Source organism: Bicyclus anynana, chromosome 10 (assembly GCF_947172395.1).
Source record: "Bicyclus anynana chromosome 10, ilBicAnyn1.1, whole genome shotgun sequence".
In the NCBI taxonomy this organism is placed as follows: domain Eukaryota; kingdom Metazoa; phylum Arthropoda; class Insecta; order Lepidoptera; family Nymphalidae; genus Bicyclus; species Bicyclus anynana.
This window is the reverse complement of record NC_069092.1, coordinates 4,601,286-4,625,614: the sequence shown is the minus strand read 5'-3', so window position 1 is coordinate 4,625,614 and position 24,329 is coordinate 4,601,286. Positions and strand designations below refer to the sequence as shown.

The 24,329-nt window shown below is 36.0% G+C and overlaps 1 protein-coding gene across 2 annotated transcripts; it reads left to right on the top strand.

Annotated features, from left to right (window-relative positions):
• The first annotated feature begins 303 nt into the window (after nucleotides 1-303).
• LOC112057753 (tetraspanin-5) lies at nucleotides 304-20,611 on the top strand. 2 transcript variants are annotated; one of them, XM_052884029.1, is made up of 10 exons: nucleotides 304-588; nucleotides 2,495-2,615; nucleotides 5,097-5,170; nucleotides 5,618-5,692; nucleotides 6,090-6,188; nucleotides 8,015-8,194; nucleotide 8,311; nucleotides 8,739-8,848; nucleotides 10,370-10,486; nucleotides 11,384-20,611. In XM_052884029.1, exons 1-10 carry the CDS (start codon nucleotides 499-501, stop codon nucleotides 11,450-11,452), a joined length of 936 nt encoding a protein of 311 aa, XP_052739989.1. In that variant the 5' UTR covers nucleotides 304-498; the 3' UTR covers nucleotides 11,453-20,611. The 2 variants fall into 2 exon arrangements, with proteins under 2 accessions (XP_052739989.1, XP_023954058.1); XM_024098290.2 differs by lacking the exons at nucleotide 8,311; nucleotides 8,739-8,848 and having other exon boundaries at nucleotides 309-588.
• The last annotated feature ends 3,718 nt before the right edge of the window (nucleotides 20,612-24,329 follow it).

Sequence of the window (24,329 nt, the reverse complement as noted above, 5' to 3'; positions counted from 1 at the left end):
AACTCCAGGCTGAGAATTTTTAAAGAAAGAAAAACTCAGTTCCTATGATATCATAAAGCCATCCCAAGATTCGAACCCACAGGCGCTAACTAACCAGGCAGTATAATAATATATAATTTAATAAAGGGACGAAAATAATTATTCAATGTTCTTATGTACTTATTATGTTTCTTAAAGTCTATTATTTTTAAAAACGATACTCCAAAATAACGTTTACCAGAAATCGATTTTATAAGAATCGATTTATTGATTGGTTGACCGGCATTGCTGCCGCCATCACTATTGCGATCGTCATTTTCGTTCTTTTCTTTCAGTTAGTTGGCATTTGGCCTACTTGTCAAATTCTCATTCATTGTTCCATTTCATTTGTTTATTTGAAGTTCTAAATTTAAACAAATGTAGTTTAAAGGTTTTACATACGTGAATTCATATGTTTTGTTTAATATTTAAATATTAATCGTTTCTTATTATTTAGATATGCTTTAGTTACTCGTAAAAATGCCTAGCATAAGAAAATATCGACGTGACACAACCGAAGTGAGCTGTTGTTTAAAATACGTGATTTTCGGTGTTAATGTACTATTCTGGGTAAGTAGATAAACATAATTTAACCAATAAATGTAAATAATGGTACCTTTTAACTGTAAATGTAACCAAAACACGATTTGAAGATGGCCTGCTCATTGTTTCTTAGCTAATAGTTTGAAGTAATTTCAAGGCTGCGTTCACTAAAAACGGAAGTTTTTTTTGTTTGGCCACCAAAGAGTTTTGTTTACAATTTAAGTAGATATTTATGTACAAGAAAGGTTCGTAATAATAATACCTACTTTTAGGACTGCACATTACTAGAGTTCTAAAACATCACTGAACACTGCAAGCTTCATATAGAGAGCTAGTATCCCATTGTAATCACTGGGAATGCCCTTATTTTTTTATATGTATTTGCTGTAGCTCTGTAATTGAATCTCAGTATTATAGCAGGGTTTTGGTAAGCATAGAAATACTGCCGACTGAAACTAAGTGCTAGAAACTTGGATAGGATGGGATGGTGTGTATGAGATGCACGCCAAGCTCAGGCAAACTGTATAGGGATCTGCTTCACTAGACGTTATCCCTCTGTTAGTAAAAGATTAATAACGAAGTTACGTTTCATTTGTAATTATTTTCCTTTTGTCCAAACAAACTAAGCGAATAGTACTTGTAGAGCTTACTGTGCCGTGGGAGACTAACATTCCGAAGAACCACAGTATAAAAGTGAATAACTATCAAATGAATTAACTAAAAATGGCTATGTAGTTAGTCTGTACGCCGTAAAAGTAGGTGCAGAGAATTAAGAAAATTTTCTGGTATGCAGGTTTCCTCATGATGTTTTTCTTTCACCGTTTTGTGACACATGATATTTAATTTTTTAAAATGCACACAACTGAAAAGTTGGAGGTGCATGCCCTGGACCGGATTCGAACCCACATCCTCCGGAATATGAGACAGAGGTCATATCCACTGGGCTATTATGGTTGTTGAATTTGCAATGCATGCAAATAGGTAGGTATTTGGTCTTTCTTTCTTTTAAGTAATTTAAATAGAAATAATTTGCTCTTGTTAGAAAGTGCCCATTTGTATGTTGGTAAACTGAGGTTGGTAAACTGATACTGAAAGCGCTTGACAGGGCAAACCACAATACAGCAAAACAGGGTAGTTTCTGAATTACAAACTTCTTCTTTTTTCCTTGGGCTTTTCTATTTGGCTATTAAAATTGGCTGTTGTGTTGTTTGTTTAACATTTTTGTGGTTATTTTTTGTTTTTAAAAGAATATTTGCTGTATCTTTTAAATATGACCAATATTCCCATTTCCCTTTAACTAGTCAGGAAAGACTGTATTAGGAGTGGGTATGATAATATACCCATTATATACAGTTATGAGTCTCACTGCTGTGCTTTAAATTTAGATTTTTATTGTCCCACATGAACTTTACTACTACTTACTTTTACTTTTTATACTTTCAAGATAAAAAAATATGTTATTTCAAGTTGCAATCTACCTCTGTGTAAAATTTCATCAAAATCTTTCCAGTATTATTTGCATGAATGAATAACAAACACCCAAACAAATGTTCAAAACAAAATCTACAAATCTTTACTGTTTAGCATTGTAAAGTTTTTAATTTTGTATCTCCAGAAATAAAAATTTAGGTCAGAGGAACTGTGTTGATATACTAGCCTGTCAAAATATAGCTTGGCAATTTCATAACACTCCCGAAGTTCCGCTCGGGCCGAGGGGCGTGTAGCGATGAATAAAAACCCACGACTGATGCACGTGACTTCCCCGCACGCACGATTACACACCCGCGCAGTCTTTCCCCCTGTCGCCCGCATATCATGGGAGTGTTTTCAATGAACTTGCCAGACATGGTAAAAGTTGATAGAGGTTGCAAATTATTAATAGTTACCCATAAGTTCAAATTTAAAAGATAAACTGCATGATTGTAATTTACAGTTCCTTGGCCTCATTGTACTGGCCGTCGGCGTGTGGGCTTGGACTGAGAAGGATACATTCAATAATCTGTCACGCCTGACTAATATTGCTTTGGACCCAGCGTTCATTTTAATATGTGTTGGTAAGTCATATTTTTCATGTGATAAAAACATTTTTCTGTGAAATTGTAATAAATATCCAACAGGACATCCATTTATATTTTGTCCTCAATTTGTCTCTATACTAAGCCTTCCTAATAAATACTGTTTACCAACAAACAAATTAAAAATGAGGGTATAAATCACTAGCCTAGTAATTATAATTAATTTGTTCTTAAATTAATGAAAATTAATTTGATTAATAAGCTTAGAACAATTAGAAATGGTTAGTAGATTTTATATAATATTTTTTAGACAAACCATACATAATTTATAATAAATAAGTTATGATATGACATGTGCTTTCTACCTTCATTTCTAATATCTTTGGTGGTAAACAATACTCATCAAGAGAGTAGCAGTATAGTTACTTAGTTTTGTCAATGTTTAATTTATTTTTAAACAGTATTCAAAAAAAGTAATAACACTTGAATGACTAAAAAATTTGTAACTGTGAAAGTTGCTCAAGAATTCAAGCAATCTTTGCTCCAAATTTTATCAAGACTGGTTTAAACATTATTTAATTATCATTTCAAAGATTACTGTTGATTTTTATTACTCACTATCTTGTTCTTATAAATAATTTAGTTGGAAGTTTGATTAAATTATATAGTGATAAATTATAATTTATTGTTGAAAAAAGTATTTTACAAAATTTACCTTTTTTATACTTATATATTTACTAGCGGACTCGCTCAAGCTTCGCTTTGACTTATTAATTTATTTATTTGCACTTCTTCCCTATCCCTACCTTACACTACCATACTCCTACCCCTACCCCTACCTTACCCCTACCCCTACCCTACCTCTACTCTACCCCTACCCTACCCTACCCTACAACTACCCTACCCCTACCCTATCCCTATACCATAAACCTACCCTACCACTACCCTACCCTACCCCTACCCTACCCCTACCCTACCCCTACCCTACCCCTACCCTACCCCTACCCTACCCCTACCCTACCCCTACCCTACCCCTACCCTACCCCTACCCTACCCCTACCCTACCCCTACCCTACCCCTACCCTACCCCTACCCTACCCCTACCCTACCCCTACCCTACCCCGACCCTACCCCTACCCTACCCCTACCCTACCCCTACCCTACCCCTACCCTACCCCTACCCTACCGCTATCCTACCCCTACCCTATCCCTATACCATACCCCTACCCTACCACTACCCGATCCTAGGATTTAGGGGTTTGAAAAATAGATGTTGGCCGATTCTCAGACCTACTGAATGTGCACAAAAAAATTCATCAAAATCGGTCGAGCCGTTTCGGAGGAGTTCAAGTTCGAACACCGCGACATGAGAATTTTATATATTAGATTCAACTTTTAGAATGCAAGGAGTATTGTTAACTGTAATACTATCAAGTATGAATTGCCCTTGGAATCGTTTTTACAAACAATAGGTGTAAATTTAATTATTCTGAGTAAATATGTAACAAAGTCAGGCAATCACAATGGTACCATTATAGTTGTTTCAAGCAGGCCATTGTCAAAATTGTGCATTATCTTGTTTCATAGTTAGTCACTTTACAGTAAGTGACAGTGATCTCACCCGTGGAATTTAATATGATACTTACTACAGTTTCCTACTTTCTTTTATGTAATATTAACTGCCTTGTCGGTATAGTGGCCAAGACCGCGTGGTGATGATTTTTTTTGCCGCCCTTGACTACAAACTCACCTGATGGTAAGTGATGTTGCAATCTAAGATGGAAGCGGGTTACCCTTCTTTTGTCTATGTCGTTAGGGTGTTAACTAGCCACGGCCAAAGCCAGCTACCAGCCAAACCTGGACCAATTAAGAAAACCTCTAACGGCCCAGCCGGGGATCGATCCAAGACCTCCTTGTAAATCCACTGCGCCACGGAGGCCATCAAAAAGGTTACTGAAAAAAAAAATGTCTGAGAAACAAAAATCTGTATGACAGGTGTGCCTTGAATTACTAGATCACTGGCTTGCCACCTTCAAATTGATCAGTAGGTAGAAAATATTATAATGTTATTTTTCGCTTTTTAGTTTCATGGGTATGTTTATTTTTTGAAGTTGTTTGTAATTTTTTTTAATTTGTCACAAGTGTTTTTGTTACATCCTTGTGCATACTCGTAGCACATAGTCAATGCTCTGATTGAAATATGTTGCTTCATGATAATTTGTAAGTCCAATGGGGTCCAGGGGCTCAAGGAAGATAGACAAACAGGAATATTTTATATTAAAAAAAAATCTTCAATGTGTCACCCTCTTTGAATTATTTCCTATTCTTATAATACAGCTTTTCTTTTTAATTTTCGCAAAACTATCTTACAAGATGACAACTATAGAGTATAATAAAGTTTTGATGAGTTTTCTTGGTAGGGGTGAGAAACCATCAAACAATAATTGAATAATAAAATTCACAATAGAATATACATACAGTATAGAGATTCTGTTTTGATTAGATACTGTTTGATTGCAGGTACAATAACATTTATAATTGGATTCACGGGATGTGTGGGCGCCTTGCGTGAGAACACGTGTCTCTTGGCCTGTGTGAGTATATTGTTTACGTAATCATTTGTGGGACGTTGCTTAGCATACAAAAAAGTAGTAGACGCCCGCGACTCCGTTCGCTTGTAACTCTGTTTTTTATAAATCCCGGGTAACCCTTGATTTTCCGGGGTAAAAAGGTACAATTTATCTCTATATCAAATTTCATTCTAATAGCCGTAGAAAATAACAGTCATACAGACATACAGGCAGACGGATGGACGGTCAGAGAGACAGAACTAATTATTTTGCATTTATAATAATTATTATTAAGGATCTATAATTTGAAATAAAAGTATTTGTCAAGTAATCATTATTTTTATATAATATTTACTTGACATTTTTTTTATATATTTCGTTGTTGTCGAATAAAATTTTAATAATTCGTAATTTGGTTTTTATGTTCGTTATTGGTTGGTTGTTGCTAAAATATATTTATTATTTTTTCAGTATGCAGTGTTCCTCGCACTTCTTCTGTTGGCAGAGATGACAGCTGGAATACTGTTCTTTGTGTTTAAAGACTGGGTGTGTTTAAACATCTCTTATTTTATTTATAAACATTTATTCGATATTTTTAACAATGTTCTATATAGATAAATACAAGCCGACTCCATCGACTTCGTCCGCGGAAGACTGAGTCGCGCGGCGTAGTACTGAGACCTAAGATCAACTGTTGAGTTTCTTGCCAGCTCATCTCAGCAGAACTTTTCTGCTTTTCGAACTGGTGCTAGTCTTTCCAAATAGTCAACTGCTGAAGCCTTCCACCAGCCAGACCTGGAACAATTAAGATAATCTCAATCGGCCCAGTCGGGGATTGAATACAGGACCTCCGTCTTGTAAATTGTACCACTGTCCCACGAAGGCCATCAAACTATGACTTTTAATGGTTAGGTACCTCCTACAATAGTATGTTTGCCTTCAGATAAAACAACAAGCTACAAGTGGATTCCAGACGTTCATCACTCACTATAGAGAAGATCCGGACCAGCAGAATTTGATTGATTGGATACAAGAAGATTGGGTATGTAACATTTTATAACAATACTCTTTTAGTCCAAATGTTACAAGTTCCTCGATTACTGTATTAACATTCATTATTTATGTTATTGTGGAGGGGAGATATCAGTGTTGGTATTTGATGACAAGAGCTTAGTTGTTTGTAAGGCAGCGTAGACACCATCACGCTGCTGCTGTGTTATAATTATTGTTTAACATAAATTGTTTAGTATGGGCATGGACAAATGTCGGGCAGGGAAGGCGAGTGTTAACGCATTCTGAAAGGATCCTTTAAACCTACTCCCAATGACACAAGTCCTCCTGACCTACTCGAGGTGTTTCCTCTACCACAAAATAATGGTACAATCACTGTCGCTGCTAGTGCTACCGTCACGTCATACTAAGTTCTCGAGGCAGAAGTATATGCTTTAGGGTTTTTGGCAAGCAGTTACATATATTTAAAAGGTAACAGACAGTCACCCGACTGTTTGTTACCTTTTGACATCTAAAGCCGAATCGATTTTAATGAATGTTGATATAAATTGGACCTTGGAGCAATAGCAGCAGCAGGGTAGTGTAGGGGTAGGAAAGAGGCGCACATAAGTCAAACCTGAAGCTTGACGGGATCCGTTAGTTATTAAATAATTTAAAGCAATACAGGGGCAGTGTTGTGACATCGAAATCCGTATATCAACACCCTATTCTTCACCACTCACAGACAGAAGAAGATTAACAAGCATATTTCTGTTTTCAAATATGCCTGAAGTTTCACACTCAAACACAAACTGTGCACTTTATAGCTATATATTTATAGACGGACGTCTGACGAGGCCAGATGGGTGATAGTCCTAACTAGGGACTATTCCACCCAATTACCGTAACTGTACATCTCACCACTGTAACCATAGTTAAACTGTCTTCCTGAAGTAGAATATCTTTAACGTGTGACCTTCGTTCGAATGAGAAACGTGTGCACTTAATGCGATTTCAGTTATATAAAGTACGTCATTTACGATTAGTCACGTAACACGTAGCTAACGGGGAAATTGAATTCATAAATTTTTTATCGCGTATTTATAGCTTATAAAAGTAAGCAAAAATTGTGAAGCATGTATTCTTACTAGCGAATGCCCTGCCTTTTCATGTAGCCTTTTCAGCGGGAATACAGAAATGAAATATAGCCTATATGTCGCTTACGTTGCAGAATAAATAACTAATTATAAAATACAATTCATCATTATCAACCCATATTCGGCTTACTGCTGAACTCGAGTCTCCTCTCAGAATGAGAGGGGTTAGGCCAATAGCCCACCACGCTGGCCCAATGCGGATTGGCAGACTTCACACACGCAGAGGATTAAGAAAATTCTCTGGTGTGCAGGTTTCCTCACGATGTTTTCTCTTCACCGTTTGAGACACGTGACATTTAATTTCATAAAATGCACACAGCTGAAAAGTTGGAGGTGCATGCCCCGGATCGGATTCGAACCCACACCCTCCGGAATCGGAGGCAGAGGTCAAATTCACTGGGCTATCACGGCTCTCGACTGACTGATACATTGGTAATAAAATACAATAATTATCCTAATACCAATACAAATCGTGCCCAGGTGGAATGATGGCAAGAATACTGCATTTCGCATTTCGCCTTCTCACTAGTATGCCTAGCATGCGACCTGACATGTCGTGTCTTGAGTCACAACGGTATTTACGCATAATGTCACCGTTGTGACTCAAGACCCTTGTATTTGGAAGTCCATGCAAGAGGCCTATCTTCAGCTGTGGATCATCCATCGGCTAAACTAAATCGGCTCGACACATTTAAACGAATAATATTTTATAATTTCAAAGCTCCAATGCTGCGGTGTAGAAGGGCCGCGCGACTGGGACCGCAACGCGTACTTCAACTGCTCGAGCGGCGCGGTCGGCTCGCGCGAGGCGTGCGGCGTGCCCTTCAGCTGCTGCCGCAACAAGCCGCAGGACATCATCCGCAACAAGCAGTGCGGGTACGACGTCAGGAAACCCACTTATGTGAGTCATATTGTGTGTCAATTCTGTGAAATTACAGCGCTGTGCTTAGTTTCTATGGCAACTTCGGCGTCTATGAGTTACATCATGCAAAACAAAACAAAACTGGTTTTTTAAAGCGTAAAATTTAATTAGACTGATACTGGTATCAAACACAATAAACAAATGCAATCATATTTTTTATCATGACAGGCTTGCGTTAACTACTAAGCTTCTGATGGACGGACAGTGATGACAAAAAAAGTCGAAGCTTTCTTGCCTAGAAAATGCCTATTTGTTCTTGCCTTGAAGTTGTCCAAATTGGCAGGAAATGTAGATGCTAGAAAGACATTTCACACTTGCTGTACGAGTTATAAACAAAAATGCAAAACGTTTTTGCAAGTTTACTGTATATCCTCTGTTCCCGGCGTCTTGCTGTTTCTATATTAATCCTTATCCAAATAATTACAATATTCGTCTTAAGTATGTTTTTAATTTTGAACAATTTCCTTGACATTATTTACTGTTAAGATGATATGTTTAGATTTTATCATATGAATATAGCAAGCAAGTGAGCGAGTGATCCACGAGCGCGGATGCTTGGTCGCGGCTGAGGACTGGCTGCAGAGGAATTTCGCGCCCGTAGCGGCCATGGTGCTCGGCCCACTTGCACTTAAGGTTCAGGCCCTCTTACGCCTAAAAGTGCCATGGTTTTTGTGCTAGGCTTTTGTGTTTACCGTAGATTTGTGCCAAGTTGGGGTAAATTGCATAACTCCTCGTCCACGTAATACAGGATGTAAACAACAGATGGGGAGGCATAGAAAAATTACATTTCTACTTGCCCGCACAATACAAGGGAATCACAATAGAGGGGCATACGAGAGGTGCAGGTGGCAGTATACTTGTCAACTTGTCATGACAAAGATTTATGGGACAATCGGTTTTCTTCTGCGCATACAATATTACTTACTTTTTAAAAGAGGAACTGCTGAAAAATCTCCTTTTCGAATTCATTGATAGACCGGACGTAATAGTCGCTTGTATAGAAGTTTAATTGAAATTATTGAATTTGATTTCTTAATGAATGAATGAAAAATGCGCCTGCCATCAGTCCACTCCTCTATTCCTGCCCTCTGTCGTCATCGCCCCTGTATCGCGCGGGCGAGGATTAATGTTAATGAAGCGAGATGTTGTTTGCCTATAGCTTGGCAAATTCGTTTCGTAACACTCTCGATAGTCCGCGTGGGCAACTTCACACCCACGCAGTCCCCCCCCCCCCCTTTCCCCCTCGTCGCCCGTATATCATGGTAGTGTCATCAACGAACTTGCCAAGCTATATAGTGCTACGTTGAGTTGTCTCTGGCTATTGCGCTTTTTGTTTTGTCTGTGGATTAGAGCGCAAGGCAGCGTCGCTTATACCACCCTTTGTGTATACAGCTTTAATATAATGGCCGGAAAATGAGTAACTTCTAACTCGTATGTAAGAATTTTTGCACAATTTATGTTGTGATTTTTTGAAACTGATAGAAGTTCCAAAATAAGTACATACAAACAATTTTGAAGTGATAACATCTTATGGGTTGGGTAAACTGCTTCGTAACGTAACGCGTTACGGTGCCACTTTGTCTATCTTCTCTCACACATACGGGAGCAGGCTTAAGTTATCACTTTTGTCGAGCGTTCCGAGACGCACAGGTTTTTTTTTTTTTTAAGATTTTGAGATTATATGCGAATTGCATAACCGAGTCTGCCCGCGCAGTGTTGGGATGCGGGTATGACGATAGAGTGAAGCGAGAGGTAAGCATATAGTCTGGCAAGTTCGTTGGTGACACTCCAATGATATGCGGGCGACGGGGGGAAAGACTGCGCGGGTGTGAAATTGTCCGTGCGGGGAAGTGAGGCGCATCAGTGTGGGGTTTTCATTCATCGCTACACGCCCTCCGGCCCCCGCGGACCATCGGGAGTGTTAGGAACAAAGTTGCCAAGCTGTAGTAATACGCACATCTGTCAACAAATGAATAAAGAAAATGTTTGTTAACCGTTCCCACGACTTTATTTCCACTCGGAGAAGAACTGAGTTATGTGGTTTACATGCAAAAATTATTTCAATATTAATGTCTTATATATTTTACTTTTTAATTTTGTGTTCCGCACTGTAGTTTATTTGGTTATTTACGTTTAGTTCTCTTTTTGTTTTAGAGTTTTGACATAGCTAAGATAATATATGACAAGGGTTGCCTAGAGGCCGCTGAAGAGTGGTTCGACCGTAATCTGTTGATAGTAGCCACGTCCGCTGTTTGTACCGCTTTTGCACAAGTAAGTTTGTTTTTGTAGATGCACTTATTTGTGTCGTAGTTTATTTGTGTATTTTATTAGATTATTGTGTTTTGAGTGCAATTTTTAGTAAATAAGTAATGAAAGGTTATACATAAAAAAAATCTATCCCTTTTAAGTTATGCGACAAAACGTTGCTAAATGTTCATATGAAAATTCAACAAAATTGGTTCAGCTATCAAATCAAATCGTGCAGAAAACAGTTTATAATTAATTTATTTTTCACGAAAATTTTACGAATTCCATCCAAACCCGACAGAATCGTTTCCCTTAAGTACTCTACGTATGTTTCACTTCAAACCGGAGCATCTCTAGAGATGTGGATGCTACAAAATATGTTCGATTTTTAAATAATCTTACTCATTATTACAATGCAATGCAAAATAAATAGATTATTCATTGTTTTATAGCCATTTGTTTTTACAAGGTAACAACACCTGGTTCTAAGGAATATTGCTCTAGAGCTTTTTTGATAGAAATGGTCCAAGGCAGTTTGCTGTTTTTGGGTCTAAATATTAAAGGGTAATTTATATAATGGTATGGTTGCCGGTATAAGTAATTACAGGCACATGAGACTTAAGACACTAGAACGAGTTCTTTGCGTGCCCTGAGATCTGGCATGCGTCACGAAATATCTCTTAAAGAGAAAGACCTATCGGGGAAGTAGAAATATCTCGATACTTTCGATTAAGCTGCCGACATTTGTCTTTCTCTCAATCTCTCCCATTTGTCACGTGATATGTCGCGATAGGGATCTTAGGCCTACGGTGAATCATAGTTTTGTATGTAGGCGATGGTTTCCCACTTACTATTAGCTATCTACTTGATATGTCAATAATTACTATAAAAAAACTCCATAAACCGTTCAAACTTCGCCAGATCCTCGGAATATGTTTCGCGCAAAACCTGCGAGCGGACATCTTCGCTCAGAAGGCCAAGTGGCACTGACAATCAGCCTCTCCTGCGGCGGTGTGATGCCCCCCCGCGCGCACCCGCGCCCCCCGCACGCTCTACCCCACCACCGCGCCCGCCTGCTGACCAATACCGACCGATTGTATTATTTACTTCAATAATCAATAGTATTCAATGATGACAATATACTATTATATTATGTAAATGGTCCCGCAAATTATAAAAACCGCGGCTGGAAAACAATATAATCGAATATGTTTCTTTTTGTATAAAAATAATTCGAAATATACATGTTGTTACATATTAGTATTGTATAATATATTATGCAGGACTGTTCTAAGTTCTTGCAGTGGTTAAAAAATTGATGTTGTCCTAAATATCCTTGAATTCCCTTAAATAGTTATTTTTTATGCGTGGAAGATGTTTATTGGATGTTGTGACACAAGAATCATTCCTTATAAACGTAGATTTTTTTTGTACTTAATTTTTGAAGTAACAATAAAGCTGCCGTTCAAACTGCCGTAAGGACTTTTTATAGTTCAGTATTGCTAAATTATTATTTTTTTTAATTCCACATTGGTTAATGTCAGCTCTAAATTTGTGTGAAAATCGTGAAGTCTTCACTGATTTTTGACGTATAAAATACATTATTTTATTATTTCTATCTGTCACCTCACCAATTCACACACTATATAATCTTTGAAAAGAAATATGTGGTAAAAAGTGACTGTAAATACAGTGGCGTACCGTGCCTTGGAAGGGCCCTGTATCAAAATTAGTTCGGGTCCACAAATGGGGTAACGAATTCAAACAAACAAAAAACTTCATATTTAACTTTTATCATTTCTGAAGTGAAAACTATTGATTTTTTTTCCGGGAAGCACCAGATTATGTAAGATTGTGGATTACAGTTTACTAATTTTTGCTTACACACCTTTGTAAATACATCTTTCTTTCATTCTTAGATTGATGGAGAAACGGAGTGTAAACTATTTTTAAAGTAATTCCTTGGACTTCTCTGCCACACGATGGTTGATGATTCACCCGTATGGTGATTTCATGGAACGCTAAGATATTTCTCTCACACATCACACATTGTATGATTAATATTTGATGTTTCAAGTAAAAATAATGAAGATATGACATTAATTTATAGTGAAAAATGCCTGTACAAATTTAAAGAGGGATAAACAAAATAATAGCTAATTCTTCCACGCATAACATCAGTATCGGAATCTAATTTGTTAGTATTAATACGTGTTTTCTCGTAATCTCAATCATCTTGCTATCCCTGTGGCTTCCATAAAATTAAGATCTGAAAGTCTGTTTCTATTGTCTGTCCGAAATTTCTTATGCCTTGGAGAATTCTTGAAACCCCTAAAGTGTCTTTGGTACGTGACTTTAACTCAATCGTTGTTAGAATTATCCAATGTGTAAATAAATGATGTCATTGACTTCAATAATATGAATGTTTGATGTCCAAAACAAGTGATTAATCAGCAATTATACTGTGTCCAAAGTTATAAGAAGTAATAAAAGAAAAGTCATCTAGAAATGATGTGAAGTTATAACCCCTTGTCAGTCACTTGCAATAGTTTTACTACATTTAACTTTTATAACTACACTTGCAACTGATACTTATTAGATGCTTTTGCACTCAAGGAATAAGTCAAGTATAATAAGAAATAAAGTTGATAAATCATTATTTTAATTATAATTGAACGATTCAAACTCTGCAAAATATAAAATAAAAAAGACTTTCGAAAATTAAAAGTGGAATCTATCATTTTACATATACATTTTGTACAAAAATGCCATATAAAATAAAAGTTGCAAGTAAAAGAAACGAAAATAATTATCAATCAAATTAATATAGATATCAAATATTCATTTTATTTAAGTCCAGATGCATCGCTGTGTGTGTTCAATTAATGATGTCCAAAAAAGCCTTAAAACGGGAGCTGTGAGATGAATTTAGTATTGGAATTAAAGTATTATAGATCTATATGTATATACAACAACTTGTTAACCTAGTTGTAGTATTGCTACCTACCTTTGAGATTTGAATATAAAATATAACACATTGAAACTATATATATATATGTATATATCTAAAGCTATATATTGTGTGCAACACATAAGGAATTGTCGCAATAGACATTTACTAACGTAAAGTATTCAATATATATTTGCAAGATAAGGAAATAATACTCTGAACTACTCAATTTTTATAAAATATTTGTATGTAATAAGTTTCGTTTCACTGTTTTTATGGGGTAAATTTTATACGGTTTGAGCGTTGTTGATAGGGACGTGTGAAATGCTGCAGGAGAATAATGGTCGACAATATTGTTAGATTTAGACTTGACTTACTCTAGAATCTATTTCTCTAACCAAAACTTACTGTCCGATTGGTTATTTGATTTAAAAGGGACCCTTTATCTTTGAATCTCAGTTTGGCTTGTAATCTTTTAGCCGTCTTAGAAGTTGGACAACTTATTGCCTAAAGGCAGAATTATATTTGTCTGACGTGTTGTGTCGTGACGTATCAGAACAGAATCGGTATCATACATTTCGTATGGCAAAGTCATCACGACATGTCACAACACGTAAGTTTCACACTAATTACGTGTTGTGACATGTCGTGATGACTTCTGATGTGTCGCATACAAAATGACAGACAAATATAAATCCGCCTTTACACATAGCTCAAAAATAAAGCTGTTCTTTCATAACACATATCGGAAGACAGCAAACATATTATAAACATCAAAAGTCATACTTATTAAAACATCCCCAGACTTCAATCATGGAAGAAATTTACTTTTTTGAAGGATGGAGGATTGAAAATTTACTTGCAAAATGTTGCTAAATTTTGGGCAGATGCATCTTGAAAGCTTTACATATGTTGTAATTACGAAAATTACTTTAATTTTTCTCAGCATTTAAGGTCATTTGAATGACAAGTTCCGTCCTACAACTTTTTTCGGCCAGTGAGTTTTGGGAAAATTTTCGACGCTTTATTATGAAAATCGTTGTATGCCATTTTGCCATTCATTCAAGCGTCGGACACAATATGTGTCGGATTTTGTTTACTTATCTGTGTTTATTAGTAATATTGCCGTTTCATAAAATTTCAAGGCTCGTTTGGTTAAATATAATATGGTATATTTTAATCAAACGGGCCTTGAAATTTTAAAAAACTAAGCTTGTTATGAAAAACAAAACTACGTAGTTATTTGTTACTTTTCTTATTCACACAATAAAATGGGTAAAATTTATGCGTTTCCAGGTTTAAAATTTGCGTTTATGCTTCCTATATTTGCGTTTTTGTATGTACGAAACGCCATGTTTGATCGTGTGAGAAGTAAACTTATAAACGCACCGTTGTGTCCGACGCTTTACAACGATTTATATTAATATTAAGTATAATAATTATTATTAGGTTATTATAGTGATTAGGAAAATACTCAATTAGTCCTTTTTGAATATTTTTATTTAATAATTCAATAAATTTATATCTATGATAATAGTTACATAATAATTTCTTATTATTAATTGTTGGAGCACAAAATTTATTTTATTTGAGATTCTATGAAATTATAATTATTTGTAATGCTAAATTTGTTTTATATTAACGTGCTAAAGTATGTTTTTTTAACTTAATCATTAAGTATGATAATGTAAAACAATAATGTTTGTTAAGAAATGAATCCTCATTGTAACAAATAAGCTATTTAAACTATTTGGTAAAGCCTTATCTCACTACTATCTCAATAATCTCATTTAGGGTGCTTTCAAATTAACCGTCATGTGCCTTGACTTGACAGCACAGTACTATCCGTATGTCAATGCGCCATTGTAGCACGAGTGTAACAATCGCTAATTACGTGCAGTGGCATACAAAACTTTTTCTACGACCATGATAAAAGACATAAAAGTTTTGCAAAAGTAAAAGTAAGCGTGGCCACCTAGATTTGTCTCTTATAAGGAGGCCTGAATTTTTGTAGCCAATGATATAGAACATCATAGATATGGCCATTTAAAGATTAAAAAAAAATGTAGCACGTAGGAATGAATAGCTTTATGATATGGTTTGAGGTTTTATATCGAGTAGATTACGAAATATGAGTAGCAAAACATGTGTTATTCAGTGTGGAACTACTATGTATGTGTTAATCAGTTGGAACTACTATGTCGATTAGTTTGAATGCACCACTACATTTTATAAAATAAAAGTGCAACTTATAAAATAATGATACGATTTTGTAAAATAAGTGTTTTCCATCTTTTGTAGAAATCACCGCGTTTGCCTTACATTCCTTTGCAAATTCCTCTGACGCCAGGACAATAATGTTTCAAATACTTAAATTGATTGAAGTGACCTGTTTATGTCATTCAATTGATGCACTCTCACTAGCGTTTACTGAGCCAATAAAATTGTAACGGTAGTGATGTTTATGATCAATCCATTTAAGAAGATGATGGTACGTTGCTGTAGGTGTGATTAAAGATTTTAACCTTTAAAAAAATAATAATAATATTAATCAACGACATATGTTGTACCTACGGTACATAGACTGAGCGATAATGATGGTCACTGTCAATCGATCAGATTATGACAGTTTGTTAAATAATTTCACCCCGCTTAGCACTGGCAACAACTTTCGTGCGTGTTTATAAGAAACGTAACTATAGCCTATACAATATATAGAAAAACGAGTATAAAGAATATTACGGTCGAATTAAGAACACATTTACCGAGTAAAAATTAGGGATATAACAAAAAGATTTTAAAGGTTCAGTGAACGCCAGTGGATTAAATCCATTCCACGGATAACACTGCCTTACAGTATTTTATAGCGACTGTTGATTAGTAATCTCATTTTGTGCTAATAATAAGATCAGCGGACGCCTTTTTTATTTTAAAGCGCGAAAGCCTTGTAGTATAGTATAGTATTGTACGCTCGAAAGCATAAATAGTTAAGTATTATTTTACATCACAACTTATGTATAAGTATTAATAATTTTACGCCTTAGCTTGTTTTTTATATACGCTAATTTTATATTTTTTTTAATTGAAATTAATATAATTTGCTTTTTTTTTACAAAATAATTATTTAGATTTTAGACGGATACACATGTCCACGTATGTGCTATTTTGAATCACGAGTCATTAGTTCAATCTATAAAGATGGAGCTAAGAGTCAACAAATGATTGATCGACCTAATGTGAATCCACCTTTAACTAGTATTATATATTTTTTGGTTTACTCAAATTTAGTCACTGGCTGGCTTTAAACAATATTTTTTGCTTTAACATTGGCAATTTTTTTTATTAAAATACAATAATTCTTTAAGATATAAAATTTTGTATAATTAATATTTTATTTAGGCTTTGACTTTTTTACATATTCGGTTTGAAAATGCCATGTATTTAGCATATTGACAATATTTATAGGGTAGCTAGAAATTAATTTTATTTGTAGTGCAAGTATTTAAAATGACAAGATTTATAATAATAATATTTTTTACTTAAATAAATTATTATTATTTGCAAAACTTGTATTTTCATTTATTATCCCAATACTCTGCGGATCGGATTCGAACCTACACCCTCCGGAATCAGAGGCAGAGGTCATATCCACTGGGCTATCACGGCTCATCATAATATACTATCTACCTATTTGTTTCTACAGCCTCTAGCGTCTCTCCATATAGAAGAGGGGATCTGCAGTTAGGACCATCACACTGCTCCAATGCAGGCGGCGGTAATTGCCCGTAGGATAAAAACGTTTGACTATAATAACTATAATGTAATCTATACTTATAATAAATATGTAGAGAGGTCAATTCTGTACATGAGATAATTATATTTCCAAAATAACTATCAGTTGTTAGTGATCGATACTGATGCCAAAAATGCAATCACTAAATTTTTCGTCTGTCTGTCTGTATGTTCTATAAGAATCAAAAAGTATTCGACGGATTTTAACGAAACTTAGTACAATTATTTATTCTTCATACTCCTGAGCAGGTTATAGTTTACTTTTCGTCACGCTACGATCAATAGGAGCAGGGTAGTGAAGGAAAACGTTGGGAAAACGGGAGAAATTACAGCGATACTTGTACGATGTAAGAGCTGGATTAAAGAGGTCTAAGGGCGGACGAAGTCGCGGGCGTCCGCTAGTTGAAGGACCGGAACTGACGGCTTAGCTGCCTTTTCCGATGTGGGGTCGCCATTCCAGCACCTTGAGACCCCAACGTCCATTGGCTCTTCGAACTATGTGGCCTGCCATTGCCGCTTCAGTTTCGCAGCTATTGTCAGTGACTTTGGTTTGTCTGCGGATCTCCTTATTTCTGATTCGATCTCGCAGAGAAAGTTCAAGCATAACTCGATCCATCGCTCGCTGAGTGACTGTGAATTTGAACCTTCTAATAAGGCCCATAGTTAGCGACCAAGTCTCGGATCCGTAGGTCATTACTGGCAACACGCACTGTTCGAAGACTTTCGTCTTCACTAAGGAAATCGACGTAAAGATGTCCTGGAGTTTCCCGAACAATGAAGGAATTCTACCTATTTACCTAGGTTAGGTATTTCACGAGTTTTAACTGCAGTACACAGAGATCGTCTCTGGGAATTTTCCCGTTATTTCCCTCAACACGTCCGAGGCGTCACGTCTGTCGTAAAACGTAATAAAATGGACATAAATGGTGCATTAGTTTCAGTTAGAATATCACATAAAACCGTGGAACTTCACTGTTAATTGTGATAAAAGCAAGCTTTATTGAAAGTAATTGAAACGTTCTGGTTTTATTTGTTCAAATTATTTTTTACGACCATTCGCAGGTGGTGATGACCTTTCTAGCACAGTTGGTTGCTGTGGTTTGTGCAGAGAGGACCTGGATTCGATTCCTAGGTCAGGCCGGTTTAGGATTTTATATTTTCCTATATTTGCGTTTTTGTATGTACGAAACGCCATGTTTGATCGTGTGAGAAGTAAACTTATAAACGCACCGTTGTGTCCGACGCTTTACAACGATTTATATTAATATTAAGTATAATAATTATTATTAGGTTATTATAGTGATTAGGAAAATACTCAATTAGTCCTTTTTGAATATTTTTATTTAATAATTCAATAAATTTATATCTATGATAATAGTTACATAATAATTTCTTATTATTAATTGTTGGAGCACAAAATTTATTTTATTTGAGATTCTATGAAATTATAATTATTTGTAATGCTAAATTTGTTTTATATTAACGTGCTAAAGTATGTTTTTTTAACTTAATCATTAAGTATGATAATGTAAAACAATAATGTTTGTTAAGAAATGAATCCTCATTGTAACAAATAAGCTATTTAAACTATTTGGTAAAGCCTTATCTCACTACTATCTCAATAATCTCATTTAGGGTGCTTTCAAATTAACCGTCATGTGCCTTGACTTGACAGCACAGTACTATCCGTATGTCAATGCGCCATTGTAGCACGAGTGTAACAATCGCTAATTACGTGCAGTGGCATACAAAACTTTTTCTACGACCATGATAAAAGACATAAAAGTTTTGCAAAAGTAAAAGTAAGCGTGGCCACCTAGATTTGTCTCTTATAAGGAGGCCTGAATTTTTGTAGCCAATGATATAGAACATCATAGATATGGCCATTTAAAGATTAAAAAAAAATGTAGCACGTAGGAATGAATAGCTTTATGATATGGTTTGAGGTTTTATATCGAGTAGATTACGAAATATGAGTAGCAAAACATGTGTTATTCAGTGTGGAACTACTATGTATGTGTTAATCAGTTGGAACTACTATGTCGATTAGTTTGAATGCACCACTACATTTTATAAAATAAAAGTGCAACTTATAAAATAATGATACGATTTTGTAAAATAAGTGTTTTCCATCTTTTGTAGAAATCACCGCGTTTGCCTTACATTCCTTTGCAAATTCCTCTGACGCCAGGACAATAATGTTTCAAATACTTAAATTGATTGAAGTGACCTGTTTATGTCATTCAATTGATGCACTCTCACTAGCGTTTACTGAGCCAATAAAATTGTAACGGTAGTGATGTTTATGATCAATCCATTTAAGAAGATGATGGTACGTTGCTGTAGGTGTGATTAAAGATTTTAACCTTTAAAAAAATAATAATAATATTAATCAACGACATATGTTGTACCTACGGTACATAGACTGAGCGATAATGATGGTCACTGTCAATCGATCAGATTATGACAGTTTGTTAAATAATTTCACCCCGCTTAGCACTGGCAACAACTTTCGTGCGTGTTTATAAGAAACGTAACTATAGCCTATACAATATATAGAAAAACGAGTATAAAGAATATTACGGTCGAATTAAGAACACATTTACCGAGTAAAAATTAGGGATATAACAAAAAGATTTTAAAGGTTCAGTGAACGCCAGTGGATTAAATCCATTCCACGGATAACACTGCCTTACAGTATTTTATAGCGACTGTTGATTAGTAATCTCATTTTGTGCTAATAATAAGATCAGCGGACGCCTTTTTTATTTTAAAGCGCGAAAGCCTTGTAGTATAGTATAGTATTGTACGCTCGAAAGCATAAATAGTTAAGTATTATTTTACATCACAACTTATGTATAAGTATTAATAATTTTACGCCTTAGCTTGTTTTTTATATACGCTAATTTTATATTTTTTTTAATTGAAATTAATATAATTTGCTTTTTTTTTACAAAATAATTATTTAGATTTTAGACGGATACACATGTCCACGTATGTGCTATTTTGAATCACGAGTCATTAGTTCAATCTATAAAGATGGAGCTAAGAGTCAACAAATGATTGATCGACCTAATGTGAATCCACCTTTAACTAGTATTATATATTTTTTGGTTTACTCAAATTTAGTCACTGGCTGGCTTTAAACAATATTTTTTGCTTTAACATTGGCAATTTTTTTTATTAAAATACAATAATTCTTTAAGATATAAAATTTTGTATAATTAATATTTTATTTAGGCTTTGACTTTTTTACATATTCGGTTTGAAAATGCCATGTATTTAGCATATTGACAATATTTATAGGGTAGCTAGAAATTAATTTTATTTGTAGTGCAAGTATTTAAAATGACAAGATTTATAATAATAATATTTTTTACTTAAATAAATTATTATTATTTGCAAAACTTGTATTTTCATTTATTATCCCAATACTCTGCGGATCGGATTCGAACCTACACCCTCCGGAATCAGAGGCAGAGGTCATATCCACTGGGCTATCACGGCTCATCATAATATACTATCTACCTATTTGTTTCTACAGCCTCTAGCGTCTCTCCATATAGAAGAGGGGATCTGCAGTTAGGACCATCACACTGCTCCAATGCAGGCGGCGGTAATTGCCCGTAGGATAAAAACGTTTGACTATAATAACTATAATGTAATCTATACTTATAATAAATATGTAGAGAGGTCAATTCTGTACATGAGATAATTATATTTCCAAAATAACTATCAGTTGTTAGTGATCGATACTGATGCCAAAAATGCAATCACTAAATTTTTCGTCTGTCTGTCTGTATGTTCTATAAGAATCAAAAAGTATTCGACGGATTTTAACGAAACTTAGTACAATTATTTATTCTTCATACTCCTGAGCAGGTTATAGTTTACTTTTCGTCACGCTACGATCAATAGGAGCAGGGTAGTGAAGGAAAACGTTGGGAAAACGGGAGAAATTACAGCGATACTTGTACGATGTAAGAGCTGGATTAAAGAGGTCTAAGGGCGGACGAAGTCGCGGGCGTCCGCTAGTTGAAGGACCGGAACTGACGGCTTAGCTGCCTTTTCCGATGTGGGGTCGCCATTCCAGCACCTTGAGACCCCAACGTCCATTGGCTCTTCGAACTATGTGGCCTGCCATTGCCGCTTCAGTTTCGCAGCTATTGTCAGTGACTTTGGTTTGTCTGCGGATCTCCTTATTTCTGATTCGATCTCGCAGAGAAAGTTCAAGCATAACTCGATCCATCGCTCGCTGAGTGACTGTGAATTTGAACCTTCTAATAAGGCCCATAGTTAGCGACCAAGTCTCGGATCCGTAGGTCATTACTGGCAACACGCACTGTTCGAAGACTTTCGTCTTCACTAAGGAAATCGACGTAAAGATGTCCTGGAGTTTCCCGAACAATGAAGGAATTCTACCTATTTACCTAGGTTAGGTATTTCACGAGTTTTAACTGCAGTACACAGAGATCGTCTCTGGGAATTTTCCCGTTATTTCCCTCAACACGTCCGAGGCGTCACGTCTGTCGTAAAACGTAATAAAATGGACATAAATGGTGCATTAGTTTCAGTTAGAATATCACATAAAACCGTGGAACTTCACTGTTAATTGTGATAAAAGCAAGCTTTATTGAAAGTAATTGAAACGTTCTGGTTTTATTTGTTCAAATTATTTTTTACGACCATTCGCAGGTGGTGATGACCTTTCTAGCACAGTTGGTTGCTGTGGTTTGTGCAGAGAGGACCTGGATTCGATTCCTAGGTCAGGCCGGTTTAGGATTTTATATTTTCTAAATATCCTGCCCACCCACATTGCAGCGGCGAGGTGGGTCTAAGCACCATCATCATTATTATCTACTTTTTTCGGCTCAATTCTGAGCTCGAGTCTACTCTCAGAATGAGAGGGGTTAGGCCAACATGGCCTAATGCGGATTGGCAGACTTCATACACGCAGAGAATTAAGAAAATTCTCCGGTAGGTATGCATGATGTTTTTCCTTCACCATTTGAGACACGTGATATGTAATTTCTTAAAATGCACACAACTGAAAAGTTGGAGGTGCATGCCCCGAACTGGATTCGAACTGAAGTTCGAGTTCTAAGCACCATATCCCCTCTCTTATAAGGAAAGTTTACTCTTTCAGATCGACTGTCTAAATAGGTGTATGCTGCCCCGCAGCATACACTATTTTCGTCTCAATAGTACGCCTGAAAAGTGAAAGGTGCTCAATCGAGGAGCAGAAGACGGCGGCGTGCGCGCCTTGTGAAAGCGCACGGAGTAAGGTGCGCAGAATAGGTTGTGCACATTTTTTTCATACCGGGGGTTATATATATGAAAAATCGATTCTTAAGGAGTAAACTCCAATAAGCTCCAAAAAATGCCTGCTTCTAATAAACACTACCTAAGTATTACGGACATAACATAATACTCGTATTACTTCTACCTAAGCATACCTACCGATGTGCTATATGCCTAAATACCTTAATTTATGGCCTACAAATCTGATGATAATGGAAAATGAATGGGGGATCTATCAGATCCGATTTGATAGCGCCATTGGATTTATGTCACGTCGGATACGCCAAGCGTCATTTGTCACTTCTGCGACGCGCGCCATTCATCATGCGTAAGATCCGGATTATACCCGCTCATGTGGGCTTATTTATTGTTGTGTGTTGGAAGATATTGATACGATTCAGTGTACCTACCTGCTAACTGACTCATTGGTGCAGTGGTTAGACTGTGGCATCGTATCATGAGTCCTGGGTTCGAGTAGGTAGGTACTGAGTCGGGTATGAATCACATCGGTAGCCTTGCCGCAGTATATAAAGAGACTTATATACAGGCTATATATATAAGTTTGTATATAGCCTGTATGTTTGTTTAGTCAGTAAGTCGATATTATAAACTAATTATAGGTAATACTAACCTATCACCAAAAGTTTAGGTATAGGCTAATAGGATTATCATCATCTCCTTACCCCTTATCCCACTTAAGTGGGGTCGGAAAAGTATGTCAATCTTTTCCATTCGTCTCTATTACTCGTCAACTCATCATCCACTCCTTTTACACACATGTCCTCTTTCACACAATCCAACCATCTCTTCTTTGGCCTTCCTCTCCTTTTATGTCCTTCCACTTGCACATTCAACATTTTTCTAGTAATATGACTTTCCTCCCTACGCATTACATGTCCATACCAAGCTATCCAACATACGCATTTCGTTTACATGAATTCGTATTTTTGTGTTTTGCCAAAATAAAATCTTTCTTCTTCTTCTTCTTTCTTCGTTTACTATCCGTCCCTTTCACCGCCCAACATTCTGATCCTTAGCACGACAGGTCTTACAACCATTTTGGCTAATAGGATATAGGGGGAAATAATATAATAATGTCTCGAGGTGATTATTACGATCATTATCGTTTGTTTAAATGAAAAATATCCAATTTGACGGAATAACATCTTATTGTTCCGTCAAATTTGAGATTCACTCGTCGCATGATTCCTCGATAGGTAGGTATGTGCTATGAGCAAAGCACATATTAAAATATATATGGTAAGTGTTATCACGCCTATTTGTTACAACTTGGATAGAAAGAAAAGATGGGTTTCCACTTAATATCATCATCATCATACTAGCGGATGGACGTTTACTGCAGCATAAGCCTTTTGTAGGGACTTCCTAATACCACGATCCTCAATATTCTTTCTCCACGAAACTCAATATCTCTCTAGTTAATAGGATACGATAGAGGAGATCATTAAAACAGGCCGATAACAATAATAGAAAAGACATAACCTAATAATTAATAATGGTCATAACGCTAAATTATGTGATGATATCGGGAAATAAACGAGCTATAGAACGCGTCCGATGTGATCACTATATTGGATTTATGGTGTCACGACGGATGTGCGATCGTCATTTGTTACTTCCAGAGGCCGATTCAGCGCTCCCGTTAGAGAGAAGTATTGCTTCATTCAGCCGATCGGCGAGTTAGAGTGCTAGCGAGGCTATTAGGTGTTTTATGATTTGGTCGGTCGAACTGCCCTGTTCGTTTAGTTTGTGCGGGTCTTTGAGTCTTGACAGTTCTATTGAGCTTTTTTTTTACAAGTACCT

Excerpts from the sequence above, each read along its gene's own strand:
- LOC112057753 (XM_052884029.1), top strand. The coding sequence starts at position 499 with ATGCCTAGCATAAGAAAATATCGACGTGACACAACCGAAGTGAGCTGT. Across the intron at positions 589-2,494 it reads GTGTTAATGTACTATTCTGG|TTCCTTGGCCTCATTGTACT; the intron begins GTAAGTAGATAA and ends TGTAATTTACAG. Across the intron at positions 8,849-10,369 it reads TCGGCCCACTTGCACTTAAG|AGTTTTGACATAGCTAAGAT; the intron begins GTTCAGGCCCTC and ends TTTTTGTTTTAG.